We start from the raw sequence: 20,015 nt of genomic DNA on the forward strand, positions 1-20,015 counted from the left end.
CATTACAACCCCGGTGACCCGGTAATTCCGGAGGCGGAATTCTGTGAATCCCCATTCCCATGGAGTCCGATAGAACTCCATGAGGATGGGGACCATGGAAACACTGGTTCCGTCTATGACAGAGCCAGTATTTCCATGAACGCCTGCAGGCGGGTGGTGTTACTTCCGCCAGGTCAGACCTGGCGGGAGTGACACCTCCCGCCTGCAGGACTCGGAATCAGCTGGTCGGGAAACAACGTTGGCGGCGGATTTACCGCCACCGTTGTTTCCAGACCGGCTGACTCATAATGAGGCCCAAAATCTCTTCTAATGTGACACTGCAGCAACAGCAGGAGTGCAAGTCTCTGTAAAGTCAGTTTGCATCAGCTAAACTCCTCAGCAAATTTGACTGGACAAGTGGTTATTGGCAGATTGCCATGTCTGACCATGTGTCATGATGCCTACCCCCGGGGACCCAGATCAAGTCCAGCAACCCCGGAAGCAGGCATCAAGTTATCCCAAGCAAGCCCAACAACCCCTGCTAGGGGCTATTTGGGTCCAGTCCTGGCGCCTATGGCGCCAGGCTCATAAGAAGAGTCAGTCCTGGCGCCATAGGCACCAGGCTCATAGATTAAAACTTACCTGATGCAGACCATGCTGCAAACTTACCTGATGCAGACCATGCTGCAAGAGCTCCAAGCCAAAAGAGGCTTGGAAGGGACTACTTTACTTAGGGACTATTTTTTTACTCGGGCGGGGCTGGGGAATACTTACCTGGGACTACTTTGGAGGCTATTTAAACCACCCCCGAAGAGCAGCACACGCTTCGCGTTATTCTGCATCAAGCAGCGTAACGCTCACCGTGCCTGCAAGTCTGCATCCAGCCTTCTGCCTCGCCCGCCTCGAGTTTGGAGCGCCTAGAAAAAGGGAGAAAGGAGGAGAAAGGTTAGAACAAGAGCAATACCTTTGATCCTTCCCTGAATTCCCGATCCATCGCGCCTTCGAGCTGGAAGAAAGAAGCTATTTATGCGTGTCACCTCGCCTGCTGCAGCGCCACGCTGAACTCACCGGCCTTCGCAGCATCTTCACATTCCACCGCATCCTCCTGCATGTTCCTGCCGCACTCCGGCACCTAAGGAGAAGACAAGAACAGCAAGGTGAGCCAAGGGAATACACAGAGGAATATTAGTTACCCCCCCTTAGACTTACCTGATTTTACCACCGGGGGTACTATTCCTCTTCACGGGTCGGCGCAGCTTCCACTGCATCTTTGCCGAACCCCGGCCCCTAAGGGGAAACAAAAGGACAGCAAGGTGAAACAAAGGGACTAACAAGGGGAACCCTCCTCACCACAATAGACTTACCTGATTTTACCGGCAGAGGTTTATTCCCCGAGACTTCATACATTCTCTCAGCGCCTGAATAAGGGAGAAAGCAACAGGTTACATATTGACATTATTTTATCGAAACTGTGTTGGAAAATACAAATCCTTACCAGAATACTACCGCTTGCCACAAGGAACTCTTCATTAGGGTCAAGCTGCAACCTGCAAGGAATCGGACAAGAGTGAAAGTCAAGCATTTGAACTCTTGCGAACTTTATACTTGCGGCGTCTTGCCGGGAATCTCGGAGTCAATATTGTTCTGGAACTCACCAATTCCTTCGAGCCAGTGAAGCAACTGGTTATCAACGCACCCCTGCGCTCAATGCAGGATGGAGAGCTCATCTTTTCAAACCATCAGGTGAGACTATAAGAGGGGACATCAAAGGTGATCTGTGGGGAGAACAGCGGGGGTGGGGGGATTTACGCTCAACTCCACGGGTGGTTAATTCCCTTTCTCCATTTGCAGAAGAATATTCCTACAGGCCAAGCAAACGAAGCTAGGTGGGCCGGTCCAGTCCGTCATCTCGGCCCTACGCGTCACATTGGTGGAGACCGCAGCTGTCCAGTTCCAATCGACGCCTCTGTGGGAGCCAGGTGAGCGTAACACCATGCCAGGAAAAAAACAGCTTTTTCTATCCCAGAAGGCCTCTATCAATTTAAGGTCATGCCTTTTGAACTGAAAGCTACTTTTCAGAGAATGGTAAATCATGTTCTGAATGGGTTAGAGAACTTCTGCATGCATACTTGGATGACATGGCAGTGTTCAGCCCCATTTGGTAAGAACATCTCCATATTGAACAAGTGTTCACCAGGACCATCTGACCATAAAGTCAAATGTCAAGTTGGTCAGAGTAAAGTGGTCTACCTTGGGCATGAGGCAGGAGAGGGTGAGATCAAGCCCTTGCCTAGAAAAGTACAAGCTGTACAAGACTGGGCCATCCCTACTACTCAAACACAAGTGACAGCCTTCTTGGGCCTCACTAATATAGAAATGTCATAGAGGGACATAGCTTCTCCTATGAATACTATATGTTCTCCAAAATACCCAAGAGGTTGAAGTGGAAGGAAGATTGTGAGAAAGCATTTTATGGGCTGAAAGATGCTCTCTTTAAGGCTTCAGTGCTGAGAGCTACAGATTACATTCAAGCCTTCTTAGTGCAGACTAATGCATCGAATACAGAAATTAGGGCAGTCTTGAGCCAAATGGATAGCAAAAGGTAAGGAGCACCCCATCTGCTTTTATCAGTAGAAAATTAAACGATAGAGAGGCAAGGTGGGCAAGCATTAAACGTGAATGTTTTGCCACCGTGTGGGCATTTAAGACGTTTAGACCATACAAGTATAGATCTACATTCAGAATTCAAACTGACCACCAACCATTGAGATGGTTAATGCAGTTGAAGGTTGGGGAATCCAAAGTTGCTCACATGGTCAATTAGCCTTCAGGGATTTCACTTCAGCACAGAGCATCAGTAAGGTACCCAACATAACAATGTTGATGGTTTCTCCAGAAAGTATGAACGACTGGAAAAAGAGATCCATCCAGGAGCAGATAAGATCCTTCTGTCCCTTATTCTGGGAGGAGGGTGTGTTAGGGAGATTTATCAATTGTATGCTTAAACCCCTCTCCTTGTGAGACCCCCAGCACTTTTTGCTGGACATCTGGACCTTTTCCTTGTTCTTCTAAATAAGGGGATTCTTTTTCCGCTCATTCATTCTGTTTGCTTTGACCATGGAGACCCTGCTTATCGTGTTTTACTTTATTCTATGGGGTCATTCTTTCCTCCATACCTTTTTAAAGGCTTCTGTGTTTCACTTTTGCAACAGACAGCACCCCATGTGCAGTGTTGCTGGGAGCCCCTCGGGCTCTCCTTTTAAAATTATTTTATTTTCCTTCAGAATGACTGTTCTCAAGGTTAGAAGTATACTTTTAAGCCTTCTTAGCTTTTCCTCTTGAGACTATGTGGAGTGCTGAGGGGTCACCTAGCAGCCCCTTTCTCTGAGCCACTGAAACATTTCTGTTACAGTAACAACCCTATAGTTCTGGCTGGTGGCAGTGGACATGTTCTACCGACGTTTGTGCTATCTTTGCTTGCAGGCTGTATTCACAGCTGCGGCTATGCACTGAAGAGTCGCCTTTGTTCCAACATGGTAGCTCCTTTCTTTTTTTTCCATTTATTTTGTGGTTGTTCTTTCTTCATCCTTCTTCTACCATCCTGGGAGGGGGAGGTACTGAGTTTTGTCTTCGGCGGGAACCCTTTGTGTATCCCGCCGAGGCTCCAGTGTGTCTGCAGGAACAGGAAGCATGGGAGGACCCTGAACCTCTGCTATCCTTTGTATTTGGTTGTGTCTGAATGGAACCGGTTCCCACTAGTGGGCTGGCTGTCCTAATTGGACAGCCACCCACCCCTTTCTCTAAAGTGCAGGGAGGGTTTGCAGAGGGTGATTGTGCAATCCTAATGAAAGGTGAGGTTCCTGAGGCAGAAGGCAAGTCAACCACTGGAACAGAAGATCTGAAGAAGAAGACTAACAGAGACTGTGCAACTGTGAAGAGACCACTGCTGTCCAGACCCTGTTTTAGAATCGGTAGAGGAGCTCCAAAGAGGACGACTGCTTCCCTTTGGCTGGTGGGACCAACTAGCCATAAGACAACCTACAGAACAAACCATCCCCCGATGTGCTTTGACCTTCTTAGGCTGCAACCACCGAAATACCATGGGACCTCTGACATAATTGCAGTGCATCGTCCTCCCATGAAGGAATGCTCCCAGAACTTTAGTGAGCTCCAGTTGGACCTCCAGAGGCAAGATCCTTCTCCTCAAAGTCCCCTCACCAGAGTGCAGGACCGAAGAATTGAGGCGAATTGACTGGGCGGTAAACTTTCATCCTTGGAGCTTGTGAAAAGGCACCAAAACCACAGACCGATGTGGGACCGAAGTAGGAGCATGAAGAATCCTTTGCTGAGATTCCTTTCTCTCCAATGCTGCTGCAACATCCCCAGAGTGCCTCCTTTTGTCACCATGACCAAAGACCTGGAGGTCGAATCCATAGCTGTTGCATCTTCTTCATCACTCCTCAGGTACTGTGGGACTCGGGGTAGTACTTACCTCAATCCTTTTGTCGCTCCTGTGATGTTGAAGTGCTGATTCCGATGTTTGGTGTTCACCCATACCAATCGCCCAGGCCTAATGCTTGTGCGCCTATAGGGAGTCTTTCCCAAAGTCCCTGATAACCTTCTGCCCAACAAAAGCATCCTACTTACTCGTAACCATGGAATCCTTTGGAACGTTTGTCTTTTCTGCTGCTGTGCCTTACATGTTGCCCCTCCAATCTGACTTTGAAGAACTCATATCGAGCCAGAGAAACGTATTACAAGTGTTTGAAAGTATTGAATTGCTATTGCTGGTGCTGAATAGCCCTTTTCGTTCCAACAACAGAACATTTTCTGAGTTGCTATACCAAGTGATTTCACTTACCAATGAATTGATTTCACTTACCAATGAATTGTGTTCACAATCTGTTTACTTCCTTACTACTGGTTTACTCACCTGAGGTATTGCTGATGTTTTTTCTTGTGTACCCCTCCTCTGTCCCCCTTTGTATCCTACCCCTCTGCTGTATGTCTGTTCTGTTGCTACCTCGGTAAAGCTCTCTGTTATGCATCTGTATTGGTGTATACATCTGTAAAGCGCTCTGTTGTTTCTCAAAGCTAGGTCTGCACTCAATAAAATTCCGTAATAATAATAATTGTGTTGATTATTTTAAATAGTACTTACTTACCTGAATATAACTTTGCCTTGTGTATATAAAATAAATGTCTATTGTACTTTAACTACAAGTGTGTGAGAGTTTCTTTGGGCCTATGTATTTAGTGAGTTCATTATACTTACCTACAGCTCTCATCCTCCTCCTAAAATAAGCCTGGTGTCTCTGCCATTCTACTAAACCTTCGGGTAATACAGACCTATACTAAGAGTTGGGGTCTGTATACTAAGGGATAGTTTTATTGTGCCTCACCTGTTCGCAGACTTTAGGAAAACTCCCCTAACAGTTATCTTTTCTGAAAGATTAAAACACAATTTACTTACCTAGTAGCCTTGTTGAATATCTTCTTTGAACAATCACCGACACAGGTAAAATTAGAACTTACCCACAGAACTACATTCTGGCGGGAAGCATTGTGGCTCCTGTGACCTTTGGGCACAAGGCCCCATTTTTCTTAGGGATTGGACTGCTGAAGTTAGAAGAATTACTTGTGACTTGGTTCCATCTTTATTGCATTCATTTACTTAACTCCTGTGTCGATTAAGTCATTTGAATGCATTTTAATAACCTAAACTATGGTGAATGTATGTATGTTTATTACGAGTATTGTGCGATAATATCCCTTGATAGTTTCATTTATTTAGTGTGTGTGTGTAAAGGCCTAGAATAAATTGTTGTATTTCTATACATACCTGTCTAAATTGAATTATTGTGTATTACATTTTGTGTGGACTCATTGAGGACCTCTGATCCCACTCACTCTCCTGAGAATAGCCTCGACTGCGCTCCATGTTTACCTTGATTGGGTAAACGTGAATCAGCCAATAGAAAGCAGGGATCAGTCACTGCTGAGAAGGGTCACCACTTGCACTAAGAGCTTGGGGGGAGGATGAGAAACCCCTGTCGTGTAAAGGGGCTGTAAGTGCCTAAAAGGGAAGAGGAGGGTATTTGTGAGTTCAGGAAGCGGAGGGCTGGTCACTGTTGAAGGGGGTGGAAGTTCTTGTGGAAAGTTGGTGCCACTACCTGCAGGGCAAAAGAGGATGCCATTTCTTTCCATTGGTGAGAGCGGGTGATCCCATACCTGGCAGTGGGGGAGTTTTTTTTGCAAGTTCCTAACTTTTGAGGCGAGAAGTAGTGCCAGGTCTTCCAAAGGGAAAGGCTATGATGGTCCTTTCAGAAAGAGAAGGAGTGTGAATTACTGCATAGAAGCAGGCTGTCATTTCTTAAGGGGGCCGGGGGAACTCAGTTTGGCGGAGTACCCTTTATAGCTGTGGCTCTTTTCTCTCTTTAGTGCTCAGTCTCTGTTCCTTCGTTTAAAACATTATTCTATGCATAAGCATTCCCCATCTGGCCCTCCAGCTTGCAGCCATCTTGAACTGTCTCTTAGAAAAAAAATAAGGGCTGATTTGTTTATCAAACAAGCCACTGGGATCATTTTTTGAGAGTTATACTCATGGAATCTATTTTTTAACAAATCAGCCAGAAAGGGCAAAACAATCAAGCAGGTTCACTGCATGATCATGGTATCAAACCTGGCCCAACTTGCTGCCTGGACTCACGTATCGTGAGAGAGACTTAGCTTTCTTAAATCCAGAAAAGGAAAAACACTCTGGAGATAAAATACCAACACTTGCTCCAAAGGGTGTACATCGGAATTACTCCTCACCAAATCTGATGCAAATTATATGTTCTCAACTCAACTAAAGATACCTTTATAAGTTGTGTTCATGAAGGTGTGTTAGAATGGACCACGGAAGGGCAGTGCTGGAATTTGGCTGGATTTCCCCAAATCCGGTAAAAATCTTCTCCACCGATTCCAAATCCTGTAACTGAAAAGCCCATGCCCCACCGACTTAATAGACTGTACCTGCAGGTGTCAACTTTTCCCTGTGCCCAGAGACATTTCAAGCACAAAGGTGGTCTATTATGGCAGATTTTTTGTTTTGTTTTAAACTTAACCACATAAAAGTACAATTAACGTTAGAAGGCTGCAGACCTAGGAGACTGTGAAATATGTGGGGTGGCCGTTGTCTTTTAAGAGTTGCAAATGGTGGATGAATAAAAACTAGAGGGATGCATAAATCTGCATGCTGTGTAACACCATTGACCACAATCAGGTGCATTTTCTTTTAGTGGGCTTCTTTCCATAAGCAATATTTTTAGACTCGCATTAATTTGCATTCTTGTGATTCCAGTCTTCTATTCATGGTGGAGAAAATAATGCTAAAATCATACTCCTTTTTCTCAACTATGTTGTCAAGGTGCTTTATTATGGTATTTGTGCATGTTCCAAATCCTCTCTCTAAAACGGAGTGTCATTTTAGTCCTGTGTTTATTTACAATTACTTACAAGCCTGTCACTTGCCTGCCATGAGTCCACCCCTATCCTCCCTGCCCCCTCCCGCGCCCATAGGCGGAATCCCAGAGTAATTGTTGCCTTTGAGTGTGGATGAGGTGAAGGTTGTGGTGGTGAGACGGGTCATGGATGAGTGGCAGGAGAGGTGGGTGAGTGGGGTGAAGGGCAGGTGGATGTTTGGTGTTCGTGGGAAAGTGTCCGTGAAGGTGGATGCGGGGAGTCTGGAATGGAGGAGGGAGGAGGAGGTGATGCTGAATCGGTTGAGGATAGGGCATGTGGGGATGAATGACTGTCTGTTTCGAGTGGGGAAGCGTGAGTCGAGGGACTGTGCGGTGTGTGGGTGCCTGAGACTGTGCAACATTTTCTGCTTAGGTGTGAGAGACATGTTGAGGAGAGAGAATTGATGAGGGTTCGGTTGTCTGCGCTGGGTGTGGCTGAGCTGAGTGGGAAGGCTTTGCTGGGAGGTGACGGGGTGAGAGGCAGGAGGAGGAGCAGTGTGCTGTTGGATTTTGTGAGGCAGACGGGGCGGTGGGAGGAGTTGTGAGTTTATGTGAGCTAAGTATTGATTGGTGGGTTTGGTGCACATCATCCTTTAGGATGGGAAGCGCCTGCGTGGGTCCGCCCAGGCACCCGATAATTAAGAAGAAGAAGAATTGTTTTCCATTTTTAGCACCGTGGAAGGGGTCTCTGTATACCGTAATGGCGGCAAGCTTAAAACCTAGAGCCGTATTAACTGTACACAGGGCTGTGCTTGGCACAGCACACTCAGCCTGCGCATGGCGCAACCCAAGCTTTAAGATAATAATGATCGAGCCAGCAAGCAGAGACATACCTCTAGCTTGGACATCCTGCTGTCCAGGACACTTTTGTCAGCGGTGGGGTGGCAGTAGGACTTCAGCATATGAATGGCGTCGCTCATCCAGTCCTGGAGCTCCTTCAAACCTTGAGAGAACTGATGATGCTCTGCCACTATCCTGTCCAGCTTTGACACCTTCACCTGGAGTCCATGTCAGCGGAAAGAGGGTGACAATGGAAAGATAGTTAGGGATGTGCATATACCACACCAGTGGTATTCAAACGTTTTTATACCAAGCCCCTGTTGTGTAATAATAATAATTGTTTTTTTATAACGCGGTTATCCAGAGGTATACCCAGAGGTTTCTAAGCATGTACCCGGGGATGGAACCTGTGTTGCTCCGCGTCGTCTTGCTCCCAAGGCGAGCGCATGGTCCGTGATCTATCCTCCTGAATAACAATATTGTTTCTGCTCCTCCCCCTCCACCTATGGGTTAACACCCCCCTCCCCCCAGGGAGCAAAAGAGCGTCGAGGAGGGCCCCAGGCTCTTTAAAAAATGATTACAGTGGCCCTTTTTAATAGAAGAAAATGTGCTTATATTTTATATTAACAACAGTCATCTTAATCCCTTTTCGAAGAGTCTGGGCCCCTCTTGGACAACCTTTGGGCCCCCGGTGGCAGACCAGCTACCCAGTTTGTAGGCCACTTCACACACACACCAAATTTCAGATGCATACTCCCAGAGCCTCTCTTCTCTTGGACTTAATGGTAAACACAAAACGAAGTTGCTGCCTAATGTCTGTAGAAGGAGTCCTCTAATAGATTCTCATGGGCAACATTGAGCACAGCACACCACTGCAGGCTTCCCATGAACATGCGTGCTTAAGTAATATGGGATCCGGGGCCATTTTTACACTCCCCTCTTTTAGAGATGGAAATGTTCCATGGACTCAGAGTGACCTATCACTGAGGCCGGAAGATCATCCCACGAGTCGGGACAGCCAATATGTGAACGACTATACCAGGAATCACCTCATTTCCAGCCACTGAAGGGACAGCGCACAACTTGGAAATGAGCCGCAACCAAGCTAAACAAAGGGCAATTCAGTGAGACAAGAGCAAGCAGCATTGGCTCTCTGACATGTTACAGATTAGTTTCACGTATGCATGCACCCACACACGCCCTGCATGCTCACACCCAGCAGTGCTGTGGTGCATTACCTTGGTTAGGTTGCTTAGCGCTAGGTACTGAGAGTACAGTTGCGAAACTCTGTGCATAAAGCTCTTGCTGGCAGCTTGCCCTTCCCACAACTGCTGAGCTTTTTCCTTCAGCCTGCTGAGCTGAGGCTCGTGGCAGCTTATCTCTTCAAGGACAGACTGCAAAGCACAAGCATGTTAGAGAGGAGAGGAGGAAGCAATTTGACAACACAGCAGCACATATAACAGAGAGGAACAAGGGTTGCTATTTGAGCCCTGCAGACTTCCCTAGAGCAGCTTTGCAAGTGTTAAACACGGCTGGTCGACACTGTAGATCACATACAAAAAAAGCATGGCACATATCATTTCGGAATACTTGTGAAGACAAGAACTCTGCCCCAAACATATAAACAGCAAGCACGCGAAGGCATGGCTGCAGACCATATAAATGCCAATCCCAAAGGCTCACGTAGGTTATGAGGCGTTCGTGCCCATGGGAGATGGAGCAAGGGAAGCGGGAAGGTGAAGCTTTCTATGTCACCTGTAACTTCTGCTGTTCTTTCCTCTTGGAAGGTAGGTCATGGAGCCGACTGCTGCTTTCCTGCACCATCCTCTCGGTGGTGCTGAGCCACTCCTGGACGGGCTCAGCGCCGGCCTCGAAGTCCTTCATCTGGACCTTCAGGTTCTGCTAGGACAGGAATCATGTAAATAAGACCATTCACAGAATCTTCAAGTCGCTTTTCGAGAAAATAGCACCGCTAAACTAGTCCCCGCTGCACTCTGCGAGGCAGGCAGAAGATGGCTTCCTGGGTTATACCGCCCTAGCTTTGCCCACATCACCCTTGACCAAACTAGACAAAACAGCACAGCCGCTGCTCTGCAACAGCTTTGACATTAGATCTTCCACAAACTATGCAATCACGGTTGTCCTCTGAAGACCTCATAGCTGCAGCCTCAATCAGCCAAAAAATTAAAGTACTGCAACCACAACAACAAACCTTCTAAGAACCCAATAGAGAAATCGGCATACAGTCCCACAGAGGTCCTTAATGAGTAAAGAGACAAATGGTTAATTGTGTGCTTATGATGAAGAGGGGAACCCCAGCATCCAACAAGCAACACTCACTTCTGCATCATAGTGCCCAAATGCCATGAATAAAGATGAAAAAGAACAGGCACACCGGAATGACAGGGCAGCCAAGGCAGCAGAGGGAAGGCCACAATCCACCTGTTTTGTTGGTGGTTCTTTACCTCCAGGGCAGACTCCTTTTGGTGAAGCGATGAAAGAAATCGTTTCCAGTCCTCCTTGGCAGTGCTGACCTTGGCCTGGACCCCTTTCGCCTTCTCCGAGGAGAGGATGCTGCTCAGATGCTCGCCTCTGGTGACAAGGCTGTGCAGCTTCTGCTGCCCATTTTCGCTTTCAGATAAGAATTCCTGCACACACAAGAGCGCCATTAGTTGCACGCTGTGCCTTCTAGCATCTGACATGTTTGTTATACACACTGCTTAGATGATCAGCCCCCCGCTAGGTGTGCCAGCCAGATGCAGCCTGGGGAGTTGGTTACATTATTTGTGCTAAAAACATACTTCCCCAAATGCTGGACTGCACCCGCCACCCCAACATTGTATAAGCTTACTTGTGTCTGAAATAGCATTCCCTATATTTGTGTTGGCTGTTCACCCTGTGACCCCCAAGGCCCCCACTTTGGAATAATGGTATCTCCTCCTTGAATCCCTGTTTAAATGTTCACAGGCAATTGGCATTTATGTTGCATTCAGGGGTGTTGCTAGGTCTGGGAAAGATCTGGGGCTAGGCCAATGCCGGGAGTATCGGCTAGCTGGCCTTTTGGTTGTAGCCCCTGAGCTTCTATCCGAGGCTACAACCAAAAGACCAGGGGCTATATCCCCCTCAACCCCCAATAGCAACACCTCTGGTTGCATTCATTACTTTTCGGTGAACGCTTAATGCTGGCCTTGCTTGGTCTTGAAATGTACAGTGAGATATGTGACTGTCATGGATACTGGGAAGTTTGGGGCTCATGACCACAGTGATTTCATGAGCTGATACTGGAAAGCTGCTACAGCCTCTTCCTAGAAGGACTAGCGTATGTTAAATTAGATCCTTCATGATGGAGCTATCAGAGTTTTAGTAGTTGGCGTGTAGAAGGCCACAGAGCCACCAAAATAGGTGGAAGGCAAGAATGGGTTTGATAGTCACAATAAGCCTCTTCTTTTGGGGGTAAATAAATCTCAAAGGAAAAGACCCCGATTGGCCCAACAAAGGAGTTAGATTTCCAAGACCTGACCGCTTGCGCCACACGGCAATGTGAGATGCTAGAACAAAGGCACCAGAAAGAAGCACTGGGTGACCGCTTAAGCTAGCGCAAAGAAAAAGGAAGGGTTTGTGTGCCCACCCTACGGGCCATGCTAAAATAAAATGCTCCACAAAGGGTTACCCAAGCCAAGGGGCTTCTTTTGCGAATTGTGTCATTTGTGGTAGAGTTGATGACAAGACCAAAATGATCCTTCCTTCACTTGAATTAAAAGAAATACCCACTGCTGAACTATCGGCCCTTTTCATGTACATGCAGCAAGCGTGCAGATTATCCGTGAGCGGGGCAGAGAGATCCAGCTCTGTGCAACCATACACTGTGGAAGGAAGGGAACCCCTCTGGAATTTGGGGATCACTACTCACTTGGGTAAACCCTGTATAAGAAAAGGAATCCCACTGTGCACTATCCTCTCTTTATTCTGCTCTTAATCAACAGCATATGCATGGGAGTTCATAGAAGTTTGCAAATAGATTGCAAACATGTTATTCCACTTAATGATTTTTCAGAGCACCTGTGGTGCTCGGAAGACTTACGTGGTATATAGAGGCAAGCCAAAGAGAGTTATTACGCTCGACATGAGGCCACGACCAGTGCTCTCTATTTCCGTAACATTCAGGGTCTACTTACAAATGTGCACTGGCGCATTTGTGTAATTACATTTTATTCGACTCTGGACTCCATTGCAAAAATTTCTATTCACCAACTCCAAAGGATTCCTTCTGGCCCCAGTTACGGCAGATCACTTTTTGGATTAAAAAAGATCAGCAGAAGGCACAATAGACATTCTACAATTAAAATGAATAAAACCCAATGAAACTAATGCACATCAATATACAAACGTACAACCTACAATTACTGGCAGTAGGAATTCACTCGGGTTTAAGACTGGGTCTGCAACATTTAGCTTTCCAGATCGTTTGGACTACAAATCCCACAAGCCCTAGTCAGCATAGTCAATGGTGAGGGATTAAGGGATTTGTAGTCTAAACATCTGGCCTCAGGTTGCAAAATCCTGAATGAGGCCCCTGTTCCCAGATTCACAAAGTGTGTGACTAAACTCTACCTGGTGTTCAGATAATAATGATATTTTAAACCCAGTAAATGCTAAGGTGCAGATTTTCATCCTGGATTACATAGGAAACCACTGCTAATGTAGTTCTTCTACTTTGAACCTGCTATTTTTCCTCCATATTTTAGGGGAAACAGACTTGCAGGGTAAATGGGTGCTTAGCACGCCTTGCGCCACACTCACCTGTATCGTCTGCAGACTTGCGGATGCTTCGGTGATATTCTGAGGCACGTCAAAGCATTTGGCCGTGGTGATCTTCGCACTGATGAGCCACTGCTGGAAATCCCTGAACGACGTCCGGAATCTCTGCTCCAGGACCTGCTCCTTGCTCTGGCAGCTTTTGGAAGCCTGCAGGCAGAGTCTGGAGGGCAAGAGAGAAACGCGGAACAGGGATATGAGTTGAAGCTGTGCCATTTCATCTGACTATCTCCCAGTTGGCAACTGTGAGATCCCACAATTCCCTACACAAGTGTTAACTAGCCAAATTCAACCTTTCCACGTGCGCTTATTTCCGAATCTCTTGGTTAGCATTCGGCTTTTCAGCTGCTAAAAGCATACTATCAAATCAAAAGACAATGAAAGGAGTTGTAAAAATAAAAAAAGGAACAAACAGAAAATGGAGACAGGCTGGGTCAGCAAGATGGCAGCCAGGGAGGGCGGGAAAAGCCAGCCAAAAAAAGGGTTGTGAGTAGGGGTCAGCATTCTTTGTATTCGTCATCTAAAGCAAAATGTTGGGGAGCAATCAACGCGTTCATGTTTGGTGGTCGATTGAAATGCTGAGCTTTTGTTGTTAAAAATAATAAGAATCGCTTCATCGCAGTAACACAAACAGCAGTGGAGAAGATTATCATAAAACGAACCGATTACCTGTTGTATTCTTTAATGAGGCCGGAAACCTTCACTGAGTAGACGCTCAGATCCCGGGGGAACCTGCAGAGGTCGTTGAGTTGCGTCTTCAGCTCGTCCGTCAGGTGCTCGGCCTCAGTCAGTGCACCCAGGGTGTCCTATTAGAGCCACACCAGACACAACACATCCAATTAGGGAAGGCCGCCCTTCGAATGCACGCTGCACACTGTTCTCCACGTGTCCGCGAGGAAACTAGCACTGACAACACAACACACCTCAATCCGAATCCGAAGCCATGCCTTTTTGCTGCGGACAATACTTTTTAATTTGCAGTGTGTCTTTTGGCGGTGGCTCGTGCAGCGTTGCCATTCGCCACCGAAAACAAACCTATGCTGTGAAGATTACACTAAGGCAATCAATTGGCTTAACAGGCACGCATATGGACATCAGAAAAGCAGCCTGGTGGCAGGCGCTCTCCTCTGCAGCTCCTGTTTCCCCATATGTGATCATAATGTAAAAACAAACAGCTAGGTGATCGGTGCTAGGAGGAACATGCACACCTCTCCCTGCCTTATCTGCAATTAAATACATCATTGTTGTTATTTCTTTTAAGCATATGTCCTTGAACACTGGTTTAAAATTATCTGGAATTCCCCTTACAGATATGTTAATCTAATGTTTGAATTTCTGCCATTTTTCATCAGCCTAAGGCATGCTGTACATGCTTGAGTTTTTGTATTCACATATTCATTTATCGTTTTGCTAGTACTCAGACCAGTCATATATTGTACACCTTTTGCTATGCCCTTTTACTGATACAATATTAAAACATCACATTCCGAGACAAGCTGTTGCGCTGGACTTTGCAAAACTGAAGGCCGATTGTTGAAAGGTTTTCAATAAATCATAACCAATGGCGTTGCTCTGGGCAAGGCTCCAACCCATTGTTTTTTTTCAACTTGCCACGCCATTAGAGGAGGGAAAAGACGATAAGCAAATCAGGCTTGGTCCCGCCCCAAAAGGGGCAGTCCGGACCCAATTGCTAAGTCAAATCCCTTCTGCGCGAGACGAAACGTCACAAAGGTTTTGGCTCCATTGAGCATCATCAGTGAGGTTTGGCTTGGCGCTCGGGAAATACACTAAAATTGGCTTATCGAAACAATTGAAGAGTCATGCGTAACCCATTGCTCAAATTAGGTTTAGTAGCAGCCTAGTTGTTTGTGGTGTCTCTGTGTTCTTTCATTTGAGAGCTGCTGTTGGTGAACAGGGAGGGTTACAGTTCTCTTTCTTCCTGGTTTGAGCAGTGACACTCACTACATACTAGCACTGTGGCGGCACATTCTTCACTTAAGAAGTCTGTGTTGTGCTGGGAAATGGTATGTCTGTTAGGAGGATCCATCTTTCAGTGACAGGGGTGTTTTTGACAGTTCGGACAGTGAGGAAAATCTCTGTCAGGAGAGAAGCGAGTTAGTGACAGGAGCACTGTGTGATCAGAGGTTCTGGTAAGGGGAGCCCAACATGTGTACCACGAAGAGGAATGTTTTCTGTTAAAAATCCTGCAGCTTCCCCCTACGAGGTGGAGAGAGAACCCAATGACATATAAATACAGTTCCTTACTTCTTTCTCTCGTTGTACGGCTTCCTGCTGATCGAAGAGTCTATCAATGGTGGGATTACCATTTGGGTTATCCTAGGTACACCCCCTGGTGAGCTTGGGCATTTTGGTCAACAGCGAGTTGACGGACAGACTGACTAATAGATTGCATTGCCTCCTTGGCCATGTCTGATTTGTCCAGGGTGTCATCAGCCTAGTTGTTGACTGTTATGTATGGGACTGTGTTGATTGCTTAGAGACCAATGCAAGCTACTTAAGCCTGAGTCTATGTAATCTATTTGCTATTGCACTGGACACGGTTGAAACATGTGGGAGCTGCAAAAACACACAACTATTGAAAAGCTCTACTCAGTTCAAAATGCATATTTCACACAAGCTCCACCAAGCACACACAATGATTTAAATGTGTCATTTGCACATGTTCTCTGCTGTTAAAATCATAATAGAAAAACACTGCTACATGCTCGGTGCCAGGAGGAAAATGCACTCTTCGCCCTTATGTTATGTTATTTGGAATTTATATAGCGCTCTATATATCATTGGTATGATCGCAAAGCGCTGGTAGGTTGAACGCCCTCGGGACCGCAGTCCAGGTTAGTAGAAGTGACGTAGGGTGCGTGGGTGCAATTGCTATACAGAATGTTCACAGAATTGAAAACGAAATTGGGTCCTGCTTTTCACGTGCCATTTGAAAAGTTTTGGACTTTTTTAAATTCCGTTGGAAATGCGATTTATATTGTAAGGGTTACATTAACAAATGTGTTTGCCATACAGAGTCTGTGGTGTTCACAAGGCAGAGCAGTTTAAAAGAAGAACATGTAAATAGAAAAGAATTAACTGCATACTGCTCAGATTAAATACAATGTAACATCATTGTTATTTCTTTTAAGCATATGTCCTTGAACGATGGTTTAAAATGAACTGGAATTCACATTACACAGATATGTTAATCTAATTTAGAATTTTTGCCATTTTGCAAATTCAGCTGCATGAAAAATAGAGTGCTTCGCAAATGTTAATCTTATGAAGCAGACAGCCGATTGGCTATGATGAATATGGGAGAATACTATACATTAGCCTCTGACATCATTATGACTGATAAGTGAACAGTCATTTTCGCAAAATCAATGAAGAACCTACGGAAAGCAAAACTCCCAGGAGGTTTCAGTTTGTGCTAATGGGCAAGTCTAATCTCTGAGGCTCAAATGTGGGCAAGAAAATATACAGTTCTGGGGAAGAGATCCACATTACAGACCATGATTGATGTCTGCCCTGTTAATTCTTGAACTCAATGGCAAGTCAATGAGATATAGACATGTCAACACTTTCAAAGATGAAAACGAGAAATTAAAACACTGCCACCCCCAAATCATTATTGTCTGACAAGGAAATAGGCGCGGTTTAGATTAACGTGGCTTCAGGCTATATAACAAGCTTAACCGCTACGCTGACATGGGGTGCATTACAAGTGTGCCGGTCTGGAAAAATGTTGGTAAAAATGCTGGTAATTTCGCATCCGGTATTTTTTCCGAACCAGCACACTTCAAGTTTGCCAGTGGGGGCCACGGATCTCCCAGCAGGTCTGACCGACCAGTAGATCAGGCCCCTATTGGCAAAGAAAGGCCTGAATAACCGGCACTGGTGACACCGGTGCCGGTGATTCAGGCAATCTCACCATGGAAATGGGAACTTACCGGCTCTCCGACACCTGTAATATAGGGCAGCGGTGATGGTAAGGGCAGTTTGCCAGTATCCTGCAGGTAATACTCATAATGAGTGCCATAGAGTTCCAGAATTCCTGGTGAACCGATGCTGAGTGGGGACGAGCTGGGAGGCCCAGCTCAGAGACCATGCTAGGAGGCAGAGCTGAAGCACATAGGGGAGAGACATATCTGAACCGCCGGCTGGACTTCTTGTGTAAAAAGTAGCAAGGAGCGATTCTAATGCATTCACCATGGCAGAGTAAATCTGATTAAGTCATAAAAATTGGCACTTTGACAATTTATCCCAATTCATTTTTTGCCTGCTTCAATATTTTGGTGGTGGAGCCAACCCATTTTTGCCATCTATGTTCTTTTTGTGTTTAAACCATTAAGATAAACCATGATGCTTGTTTGTCAGGTAGGCTTTTGACTAGTCTTTGAGCTGCTGAGATACTGAATTCGTTGTGGTACAAGTTTGGGTAGGGCATTAAGGCCTTTCCTCCCGCTCATACTTATTTGCCAGGGTAAGTGGACCCAACAAAGCATTTTTGGAAGGAAGAGCAGAATCCAAACAGTTTGATTTAAAATGCTTTAACCGTCATTTTAACTCACTGCTCTGGAATGTTTTAGGTAACTTTCCCTCGAAGCCATCAACTTTTGATAATGTTTTAAGCCCTTGCCATGTAATGAGTTTACAGGGGGTGGTATAACCTCAGCTGTCTACTGGCTCGACAATCCTGACAGCACTACTTTGAGTACAATTTTAAGTTTTAGTGCCACCTTTGAAAGAGCGCATTATTGATTGGTTGCAGCATGCTGTACAGTTCCAGAGGTGAATAGAAGAGTAAGATGCTAGGACTATATTCAACTACATTATCGCCAATATTGGGAACTGTATATTGTTTGACGATATTATTTTAATGCTTGAATATTATCTTTGCAAAAATACATATGATTTCCGACTGACAATATGGAGGAGATAGGGTTGTCATCGATCGAACAAGTCGACTGACTCGAAACTCGAAAGGTGATGACATCACTACAGACATCACAACATAGATGCATTGACACATGAAGCATTCAGGCATCCATGCACAAAGCTTCACAAACCTGATATTTAATTGCTGCTAGATACAAAATAAATGCTTATGACTCACAGTAGTTAGGGGACCAACACACTTACACCAGCAAATCTTAAGCTACGCAGAAACAGCAAGATGTCAAGAATACGTACAATCAGCTTGCACATGCTTAATTACGGCTAACATGGACGGCCATGAGAACAAAGTTGGAAGCCATGGGTGCATTGAATTGAATGGGGAAGGCAAGGCGGACTTCGAATACATGTGGAGGCTGGCAGCCTGATTCTGCTAAAGGCAGACAGACAGAGCTTCCAGCACAGACACAGTGCACATCCTAGCCAAGGACGGAAGGTTTCCAGTTTACGAAGGCGATAAGACACCTGCAAGGAATATAGCTTAAAATCCTCATAATTGCAAGCAGTAGAGCTCCATTTTGTGGTCCACACACATGTGACCTACAAGTCTAGGACAGTGTCTATTCATTTGAGGCAGATGGAGGAAAGCTGTTCCCATCGAACCAGAAGTGGAAAGATACAATTACTACACAGGTTCAAAGATGGATGTACGCTCTCAGGACTTGGGCGATCAGAGATTACAACATGATGGGAACATACAGCACCTTTGTGAACGTTTCCATTGCCTTGAATCATTTCACTCAGCCTGATAGCTGTCCAAGGTCCCAAGGCTGGGAAGACACGTTCTGTCCAATCCTTAGCTACCTTTCACGTTAAGGAACACTATGTCGCAGTGGCAAATCATTTCCCTGCTAACCTGCAGCTTTGTATTTGTTACATTTAGAGGTGGTTTTAGGAGGAGCCACCAGATATGGCGATCCAATAACCAGACTAACCCCTATGGATTACATATATAGTTTTCCTAAACTGACCAATTCCCTGCCCTGATAGGTTTTGGGGGATGCAACGTGTTCTTCTGACATCATTTATGGTTAAAACAGTGTGACAGACTGGACTTGACAGTGTGACATGGAGGACGAGAACCTGTGGACTGCTATGCTGCTCTAGTGTGATCCCTGTTCACTTTGTTTGATAATAAAGACAGTAAACGTTACCCTATGGTTGAGTCTTCCGTTCTTGAAGCTGGGATTTTGTTGGGGAGAAAGTACCCTCCTGCTGGTAATCGGGCTAGCTTATAAGAGTGACCTTGCCACTTCTTTACATATTGAAGAAACAGGGGGGTACCTGGCTCGTTGGTAGCAGTCATTTGTCAACTCTATTCCAACAACACAGCTGTGGTGAGGTGCGGCCTCGTAGGAGAAACCACAGACCAGGTTAGGGCCGACGGGGGCATGCAGCAAGGCTGTGCCCTTACCCCACCCCTGTTTTGCCTCTACATTAATGAGGTTATTTTGGAATTGGTGTCTGAATGTTCAGGGGCTAGGCTTGATCCCCCAAAGCTTGGCACTGACTTTTTTCGCCATTATTTTCTGTCAGCGATACAGTGCTTCTAGCAACATCACCTTTGGGGATCAGGAGTTGCCTGGAATGTTTTGTCACCAAATGCTGCCAATTGGGCCTGGTCCTAAATAAGAACAAGATCAAAACATTGGTATTCAGACCAACAAGATCAAAGCACAGTGTATGCTACTTAGCAGCAGATAGAACCAATATTGAATAAGTAAATTACTATGACTACCTTGGAGTAAGATCCACAGATACTGGGGCATGGTCTACCCAGTCTGAAAAATCATAGGTCATCCTGGAAAGAAACAGTGGTGGTCTCTAAAAATTCTTTGACGGCCATGGAGAGAGAGCTGTATCTCCTGCTATTAATATTTACAAGATACAGACTGCTTTGGCGGCTCTCTATGGAGCAGATTTATGGGGACATAGCAATTGTCAGAAACCTGGGATTGTGGAGAGCAAGTTTTT

General features: G+C 45.7%; 1 protein-coding gene across 17 annotated transcripts in view; it reads right to left on the bottom strand.

Annotated features, from left to right (window-relative positions):
- Positions 1-20,015, bottom strand: part of SYNE1 (spectrin repeat containing nuclear envelope protein 1) — a 1,651,720-nt gene that overhangs the window by 803,168 nt on the left and 828,537 nt on the right. For 12 of the 17 annotated variants that reach the window (XM_069606781.1, XM_069606782.1, XM_069606785.1 and 9 more), the window contains 6 exons: positions 13,749-13,885; positions 13,065-13,242; positions 10,730-10,912; positions 10,020-10,166; positions 9,503-9,658; positions 8,318-8,482 (listed from right to left, as the gene is read on the bottom strand). In XM_069606781.1, the coding sequence (XP_069462882.1) occupies positions 8,318-8,482; positions 9,503-9,658; positions 10,020-10,166; positions 10,730-10,912; positions 13,065-13,242; positions 13,749-13,885 (966 nt within the window). The remainder of the gene's footprint in view (positions 1-8,317; positions 8,483-9,502; positions 9,659-10,019; positions 10,167-10,729; positions 10,913-13,064; positions 13,243-13,748; positions 13,886-20,015) is intronic. The other 5 variants (XM_069606796.1, XM_069606780.1, XM_069606790.1 and 2 more) reach the window with 1 other exon arrangement.

Source organism: Ambystoma mexicanum, chromosome 4p (assembly GCF_040938575.1).
Source record: "Ambystoma mexicanum isolate Mex_15411 chromosome 4p, UKY_AmexF1_1, whole genome shotgun sequence".
Lineage (NCBI taxonomy): Eukaryota > Metazoa > Chordata > Amphibia > Caudata > Ambystomatidae > Ambystoma > Ambystoma mexicanum.